Here is a 9294-nt window from a genome sequence, read left to right as displayed (position 1 = left end):
TCCACATGACCAAGGAACGAAGGCACCTGTGCATAACCTTGATCATGCAAAAAGCTGCCCCTCGGAGAGAACCCCTTGGTTCTGAGCCACACATTGTCTCATGTGCAGCAGGCCAAAAGGTATCATGTTGGACGCTGCCGCCATGAGCCCTAACAGTCTGTGGACCTTTTTCACAGTGATGTGTTGGCCTACCTTTATTCTGGACACCATGGCCAGAATCGACTCGATACGTGCAGAGTCACACACTACTCCTAAATATGTCGTCCATTGGACAGGAGTGAGCATGCTCCTCTTCACGTTGAGCCTCAGCCCCAAGCGCTTCATGTGGTCGAGCAGGACATCTCGATTCTGCCATCTCCTGAGACTGTGCTAGTATTATCCAGTCGTCTATGTAGTTGAAAACTCTTATGCCTTGGAGTCTGAGTGGTGCCAGGGCTGCGTCCATACATTTTGTGAAGGTGCGTGGGGATAATGCTAGGTCAAACGGAAGAACACAATATTGGTACGCTTTTCCCCCAAAAGCGAATCGCAGGAACTTCCTGTGTTCTGGTAGGATGGGAATATGGAAATACGCATTCCTTTAGATCTTTAGATCAGTCCTCGAACTTGATTTGGCTCACGATAAGAGGGATCGTAAGCATCTTGAACTTGAATCGCCTCAGAGACTGGTTCAGCTGTCGAAGATCTATAATGGGACATAACCCTCCTTCCTTTTTTAGAACTATAAAGTACCGGCTGTAGAACCTGGTGTTTCTCTCTGTGAGATCTATGGCCTCCTTCACCAGAAGAGACAGAACTTCCTGCTCCATGACTTGCACCCGTTCAGAGCCCACCACTGTTTCGAGAATTCCTTTGAATTTCGGTGAGCGGGACCCGAACTGAAGTCTGTACCCTTTGTGAATGGTGCGCACCACCCACTGAGATATATTGGGCAGCACTTCCCAGGCTTGCAGGAAATTTACTAGCGAAACCAACCTCTCGAGGCTGGTGTTCAGTGTATTTTGAAGAGCAGCTTCGGTGTCCTGAAGCAAATTCCTGGCAGGAACTAATCAAATAATTTTTTTTACAGGCCTCTCTATGGAGAACGGACTCCCCACGACCGCTAGCTTGATGAGCGGAAGTTAAGGATTGTGTTCATCGGGAATCGTTGGGCCCCGAAGCGTTGTGGGCGGCGGGGTAAACAAATCGATTTCTTGAGAGCTCCGCGAAGGAGTGGGTGTAATCTGCTCCACCCCAGGAGGGGCGCACTCAGAGGCCTGATCTGACCACCAGGACCTCTTTCCAGGAAGCCCGTTTTGTCAGAATAACGGTCCTCAAATCCATTTTTGAGGCCGATAGCGCAGGCCGTCCCCTTGGTAGCGCGGAGAGACGAATCGGTGGCTCTTTTCAGCTCTTTAATATCTTCGATGTCAATTTCCCCCCCATCTAAATTTCCCAGCAGTTCGGCTTGGTGGGCTTGTAAAATAGCCATGGTGTGGAGGGAAGCACCTGCCTGACCTGCTGCCATGTACGCTTTGCCGACCAAAGAAGATGTTATGCGGCATGGTTTGGAGGGCAATGCCGGGGCATTTAATGAGAACGCAGCGTCTGGTGACAAACAAGCTGCCAATGTCTCCTTTATCTTGGGCATAGGACTATAACTGCTTTGTTTCTGCCCCACTAATGATGCATAATGATGTGCTGTGGGACTATAAAGCCTGGTTGAATATGGTTTATTCCAGGATCTCAACACCTCTGTATGGAGACCCTGGAAAAATGGTATGCCAACGGGAGGTTGTGGTGCAGACTGCAGGAAACTCTCATCTAGCTTGCTTTTTGACTGCACTTTCTGCTTCTCTTCCGGCCATTCAATGTTCAACCTGGCCGCGGCACGAGATATCACCTCCAATATCTCCTCATACTGTGGTGATTGGGCTTGCAAATCACCCAAATCACCACCTTCGACACTGAGCACATCAACTTCCTCAGAAGAAGATAAGCCCAGCATCAAACCCTCTAGAGCTAGCAGTGAGTACAGGAGCTAGCGGATGAGGGCCAAAGCCGTCTCATACCCCTCCCCTAGCTCCATCTGTGATCCCCATGAGTGAAGCCCCCGGGTTGCTGGCTGACAACAGCTGTGATGCCGGCTCCTTTATAGCTTCCGCATTCAGCCGGCACACGTCACGGGATGACGTTGCACCAATCACGATTGGTCTAAGTTGCACATGTGACTTCAGGAGCACTGATGCTGAAGGGATTCTCCAAAGTGTCGTCAAAGGAACGATTCGAGCACCATCTTCTGTTCCTCTTTTAGATAAAAAGCCAAGTCTAACTCGCTCATTGTAGCGGCCAAAGCCGTTTCAAACAACTGGTGTTCATCCAGAGCCATCTTGCAATGTTTACTAATGACTTCGACGTCACAGCGCTGTCGTCATCTCGCCTCTGGCCCGCCTATATCAGATAACCCGCTGTGATTGGTGCAGCTCAGATACAAGGGCATATTTAATGAGCATCATTACTCAACGCCAGAGTAAACTCCCTGAACAAATTCAACTTGTGCTCTCGCGAGAACTCTGGATTTCTAGGGTAGTTGTTTACACAAAACACAGTAAGTTATAATTTGTAAACTATAACTGTGGTAAATCCATGTCCATTTTTATATGCAAAACTGTTACCCAATCACAACAGTGGGTGTTTACTTCCAATTCCTGAATGAGACACGCCCATCAAAAAAGTGTTTCAAAGAGAGGGCCGAAAACTGGATAGAAAATAGCTTATTGCTTCTAAATTAGGATGTTTTTTTATGTAAAAAATCTTGATCACATTATACAATTTTAAGAAAACAAAATTCCTGACCCCTTTAAAGCTGTGACCTCTTAAAGTGACTGTTTATGATTTTTCCCACAACATTCCACTGTGAGGGGAAAAACAGTCATACTGTTGGTAAGTGTGTGTTGGTGTGTGTGTCAGTGCAAACCCTGAAAAACAAGCCCAACTTGTGCCAGCTCCTCTGGACGTCTGTGTTCGTGTTCAGGAGGTGCAAACTTTCCCAATAAACACTGTTTCTGTGAGTGCTTCAAGCTTTCCCACCAATGACGTATCCAGAACATTTGTTCATAAATAGACAACTTTCACATCTGAGTTCAGCACAGGTCATCATATCAAAATAAATAATAATAACACACAAAGATAAAATTTGAAAAAAAAAAAAAAGTTTTATTCAACAGACAATAAACACTTGATTTGTTTTTTAAAAAATCTATAAAAAAGGTGATTTGATTGTGATTTGAACTTGTTAAAACAGATGCAAGGTCTAAAAACTGTTTCATGACAATAAAAAAATGAATGATAATTAATTTCAACAGTTAAATTACATATTTATCAATGAAATTTTTTAATCATGTGCGGTCACTGTATAAATAAAACACTGAAATTAAATTAAATACAAACAGAATAAAAAACAAATAAATGACATGATAAAAAAGTTTTTTTTTTTTTTTTTTGGAAAATCAACACCAAAAATACGATTTGAAAAGTACAGTGCATGAAAATGTCATGGAGAGGGCCGATGTCCCCGGTCCAACGTTGGGATTTGGCCAACAAACACGTTACATTCTAGAACGACGGCTTGGGTTGGACTGAACGTTCATGTGTGGCTGGAGTTCATGTCGTCTCTGTCCACACTAACACAGTTTCTGCTGCGAGAGGCTTCAGTATCTCAATATCTGTAATGGCCTCTTCTGTACTGGTGGCTGGTCTGGAGCTCTCGGAGGGTTCTGTGCTCATGGCTGGTCTCGATGCACAGGACGATGAACCGGTTGGAGCAGCTTCGGGTCTGCTGGTTCAGTAATCCGCTGTAGAGGAACGAAGCCTGACCCGTGATAGCCATGTCTCCAGCTCTCCAGGACTCACAGTTCAGAGCGTCCAGTCGCTTTCCTCTCTCTGAAGAGCCGTGCCACACCGCCTTCTGAGGCCTGAACATACACACACACACACACACACACACACACACACACACGAGCATAACTCAAGACATGTATGGCTTCAAATATCTCAAATGCTCTCAGGAACATTCCCTGAACCCAAATAGTTGAACTAGTCCTGTATCACGAGGCTGCTATAGTGACATTAATGTGTGTATTTGCTTTAAGCTCATGTGCACTACTGTTCAAAAGTTTGGGGACAGTAAGGTTTTTAAATAATAATAATACTTTCATTCAGTAAGGAAGCATTAAATTGCTAAAAAGTGACAGTAAAGACATTTTTGTCATGACAACTCTCTGGGTATTTGGCATGGTAATAGATATGCAATGTTAATGTTTTCAGTCTTGGCAGAATAGATCTGCTACGCTGCTGCTGTTATTGCTTCTGTTATTGCTACTGCTGTTATTGCTACTGCTGTTTTTGCTGTTGTTAATACTGCTGCTGTTATTGCTACTGCTGTTATTGCTGCTGTTATTACTGCTGCTGTTATTGCTGCTGTTATTGCTGCTGTTATTACTGCTGCTATTGCTGCTGTTATTGCTGCTGCTGTTATTACTGCTGCTGTTATTGCTGCTGCTATTGCTGCTGTTATTACTGCTGCTGTTATTGCTGCTGCTATTGCTGCTGTTATTACTGCTGCTGTTACTGCTGCTGTTATTGCTGCTGTTATTACTGCTGCTATTGCTGCTGTTATTGCTGCTGCTGTTATTACTGCTGCTGTTATTGCTGCTGCTATTGCTGCTGTTATTACTGCTTCTGTTATTGCTGCTGCTATTGCTGCTGTTATTGCTGCTGCTGTTATTACTGCTGCTGTTATTGCTGCTGTTATTACTGCTGCTGTTATTGCTGCTGCTGTTATTACTGCTGCTGTTATTGCTGCTGCTGCTGTTATTACTGCTGCTGTTATTGCTGCTGCTGTTATTACTGCTGCTGTTATTGCTGCTGCTGCTGCTGTTATTACTGCTGCTGTTATTACTGCTGCTGTTATTGCTGCTATTAATGCTGCTTTTATTGCTGCTGCTGTTATTGCTGCTGTTATTACTGCTGCTGTTATTGCTGCTGCTGTTATTGCTGCTGCTGTTATTACTGCTGCTGTTATTGCTGCTATTAATGCTGCTTTTATTGCTGCTGCTGTTATTGCTGCTGCTGTTATTACTGCTGCTGTTATTGCTGCTATTAATGCTGCTTTTATTGCTGCTGCTGTTATTGCTGCTGTTATTACTGCTGCTGTTATTGCTGCTGCTGTTATTGCTGCTGTTATTACTGCTGCTGTTATTACTGCTGCTGTTATTGCTGCTATTAATGCTGCTTTTATTGCTGCTGCTGTTATTGCTGCTGTTATTACTGCTGCTGTTATTGCTGCTGTTATTGCTGCTGCTGTTATTACTGCTGCTGTTATTGCTGCTATTAATGCTGCTTTTATTGCTGCTGCTGTTATTGCTGCTGTTATTACTGCTGCTGTTATTGCTGCTGCTGTTATTACTGCTGCTGTTATTGCTGCTGTTATTACTGCTGCTGTTATTGCTGCTTCTGTTATTGCTACTGCTGTTATTGCTGCTGCTGTTATTACTGCTGCTATTACTACTGCTGTTATTGCTGCTGCTGCTGCTGTTATTACTGCTGCTGTTATTGCTGCTGTTATTGCTGCTGCTGCTGTTATTACTGCTGCTGTTATTGCTGCTATTAATGCTGCTTTTATTACTGCTGCTGTTATTGCTGCTACTGCTGTTATTACTGCTGCTGTTATTGCTGCTGTTGCTGCTGTTATTACTGCTGCTGGTATTGCTGCTGCTGCTGCTGCTGCTATTGCTGCTGCTGTTATTGCTGCTGCTGCTGTTATTACTGCTGCTGTTATTGCTGCTGCTGTTATTGCTGCTGCTGCTGCTATTGCTGCTGCTGCTGTTATTACTGCTGCTGTTATTGCTGTTGCTGCTGTTATTACTGCTGCTCTTATTGCTGCTGCTGCTGCTGCTGCTGTTATTACTGCTGCTGTTATTGCTGCTGCTGCTGCTGTTATTACTGCTGCTGTTATTGCTGCTGTTGCTGCTGTTATTACTGCTGCTGTTATTCCTGCTGCTGTTATTGCTGCTGCTGCTGTTATTACTGCTGCTGTTATTGCTGCTGCTGGCATTGCTGCTGCTGTTATTACTGCTGCTGTTATTGCTGCTGCTGCTAATACTACTGCTGTTATTGCTGCTTATGTTATTGCTGCTGGTGTTATTACTGCTGCTGTTATTGCTGCTGCTGTTATTGCTGCTGCTGTTATTACTGCTGCTGTTATTGCTGCTTCTGCTGTTATTGCTGCTGCTGTTGATTATAGATACTGCTGTTGATTTTGCTGATGCTGATGTTGATTATAGGTATTGCTGTTGATTTTGCTGCTGCTGCTGCTGTTATTGCTTCTGTTATTGCTGCTGCTGCTGCTGCTGTTATTACTGCTGCTGTTATTGCTGCTGCTGCTGCTGCTGTTATTACTGCTGCTGTTATTGCTGCTGCTGGCATTGCTGCTGCTGTTATTACTGCTGCTGTTATTGCGGCTGCTGTTATTGCTGCTGCTGTTATTACTACTGCTGTTATTGCTGCTGCTGTTATTGCTGCTGCTGTTATTACTACTGCTGTTATTGCTGCTGCTGCTGCTGCTGTTATTGCTGCTGCTGCTGTTATTGCTGCTGCTGCTGTTATTGCTGCTGCTGTTATTACTGCTGCTGTTATTGCTGCTTCTGCTGTTATTGCTGCTGCTGTTGATTATAGGTACTGCTGTTGATTTTGCTGATGCTGCTGTTGATTATAGGTATTGCTGTTGATTTTGCTGCTGCTGCTGTTATTGCTGCTGCAGCAGAGCAAGTACAGGACTTGCTACTGCCAATGCATACACAACATGCTACTCAAGTAAGACACACTGTCTATATGCTATATGCTGCTGTATAATATAGGGTACAGGAATTACCCGTAGCAGATCTATATAGATGGAGCTGGGAAAGCGGGAGGGTATTTAAAAGCACTGCAACTGCAACAGCAAATGCTGACCAGTATTTGAAGTTTGAGCAGCGAGCTCATTGGCTACTGAAACAGCAGGAACCAATCAGCTGTGCCCTATAGAGAATCAGCCCGTGCCATCTACAGTTTCATGACAGAACTTTGTATTTGTCATTTTGTAAAAGATTCTATTTCAAATAAATGCTGTTGTTTTGAACTTTCTATTCATCAAAGAATGGCTGATGGAAGAGCAGAAAGTTATTAAACCTGTTAGGATAACACAAGTTTTCTAACTTAATTCAATATTGTGATGAAGCTTCAGCAATTATCGCGATATGGAAATCTGATACGTCACATGCCTAATAATAAGCTTGAGTACATGCATTTCACGCTGACTTCAACGACGAGCCAAAACAGACAGAGTTCTTAACGTGAGAACTGAGGAACCACTAATATAGGCTTTGTGAATTGTCTCTTCTGTTTCATGCATTCATACAGCAGTTCTCCTGAAACTCAGTCCATGTAGATCCCAAAAACGTCCCACTTCACAAACAACCTTAAAAAGGCTCCAGCAAACCACAATTGCTGCTGCGCTGTCACTGCCTCATCTGGAGCATCGCATGGCAGGCTAAATTTACCGGCCTGGAGTATAAATACACATAAAGAGAGAAGGAAAAATACAAATGCACGGGTGGAGAAATGTGAGGTGTAGCCGCTGTCGTCTGGACTGTGGTCAGTGCGCGGAGGAGGGCCGTGTGTGTGTGTTTGTGTGTGTGTGTGTGTGTGTGTTGGGACTTGGCAATACTTGAGAGACTCCAACAGAAGCTGTTTACCACTAAACCATTACTAGAGTTTGTCGACTGCCTTTAATTAATGAGGTGGAATGATAGGACTAAACTGAGACATTTCATGCAATTGCTTGCCTAAAATGAGCATGAGAGAATAACATTCAGCAAACCAACACAAAGCTTTTAAGCACATGATTGGATCAAGAAGTTGTTGAAGTGTGTTAGAATCTCTCTGCTCACTTGAGGATAATCTTCAAAGCTGCGTAAGCTGTGAGCGTTTAACACTTGTTCTGAATATGTGTACTGACCAGAAGGGGTCACTCATCACGTCACGCCCGTCGAAGGAATACAGCGGGATCCCGGGAGGCAGGAGATGGTTGGAGAAGATCGACTCCCAGTTCTTGAACAGGACCTCACCCTACACACACACATCACAGAGGGATTTAACACACACTGTCCAGTAAAATCTAACGTGTGAACACTGAAACATATGGATTTAAACTCTTAGAGGGACAGTTCCAGGGTTATTAAACTCAACTGAAACCTAAAGGATTAGTTGAGTTCAGAATTAAAATTTTCTGATAATTCACTCTCCCCCACGTCATCTAAGATGTTCTTCCTTTCTTCAGTCGAAAAGAAATGAAGGTTTTTGAGGAAAACCCTCCAGGATGTTTCTCCATATAGTGTCTTCAATGGGGTCCAACGGGTCGAAGATCCAGATGTGAGTTTCAGTGTAGCTTCAAAGTCTCGACACGATCCAGCCGAGGAATAAGAGTCTTATCTAGACAAACCATCCGCCATTTTATAACAAAATAAACATTTATATACTTTTTAACCACAAAATTTGGACCTTCAACCCGTTGGACCGAAGTGAACTAAAACTAAAACCATATCTTATCTTATCTTATCTTAAACAGAAACAGGTGAGATTCCTTTACAAAGAAGCATGAGTGATCATGACTTTATTACCAACTAAGACATTTACCCTCAGGTTGACGACTGGCGAGTGAGTTCGGAACATGGGCTGCACGGTGTCAATCAGGTCCTGTAGGTGGTGTGAGAGGAAGGCCTTGTAATGGTCTCTGATTCCCATGGCTTGAGCTTGAGTTCTGCAGAGCTGATTCACTGAGTGTATGGAGCCCAGATTCCCCGTCAGCGGAGTGTTGAGAGCCACCAACCTCAGCTGAGAGCGTGGAGAAGCACAGGCGTCAGGACACAACAGGCCAACACAACACAACTGGCAATGCTGAGAAAAAAGGTTAGAAACCTGCAATTCTGACTATTTTTGTAAAATATAAACTCACAATTAAAAAAGGTAGCTGTGACAATTTGGCTACTAAATCTTTAGGTTACCGGCCATTCAGAACTTCTACTAGCCAAAAAGAAATGAACCAGAGTAACTACGTCACAGCTTATATATACATATATATTGTAAAATTTGGATTTCATACATTCATTTCTTATTCAAACTAAATCCTGTCGTCCAGCATCTCCTCTTCCTCTTTCATCCTTTTCTCCATAAATGTGTTTTAGACGGACAGATCAATACAGAACACAGAACATCAGG

The 9294-nt window shown here is 43.7% G+C and overlaps 1 protein-coding gene across 1 annotated transcript in view; it reads right to left on the bottom strand.

The window, feature by feature from the left end:
- Nucleotides 1-3177: 3177 nt before the first annotated feature.
- The window catches only part of col15a1a (collagen, type XV, alpha 1a), an 84586-nt gene continuing 78469 nt past the window's right edge, over nt 3178-9294 (bottom strand). Inside the window, exons 38-40 of the mRNA XM_081352458.1 lie at nt 8713-8910; nt 8036-8145; nt 3178-3953 (exon numbers count right to left, since the gene is read on the bottom strand). Coding sequence (XP_081208584.1) covers nt 3698-3953; nt 8036-8145; nt 8713-8910 — 564 coding nt within the window. The 3' untranslated portion in view covers nt 3178-3697. The remainder of the gene's footprint in view (nt 3954-8035; nt 8146-8712; nt 8911-9294) is intronic.

Source organism: Scardinius erythrophthalmus (assembly GCF_964197995.2).
Source record: "Scardinius erythrophthalmus genome assembly, chromosome: 22".
NCBI lineage: Eukaryota > Metazoa > Chordata > Actinopteri > Cypriniformes > Leuciscidae > Scardinius > Scardinius erythrophthalmus.
Note: the sequence above shows the minus strand (reverse complement) of the source record. Positions and strands in the feature narration are given on the sequence as shown.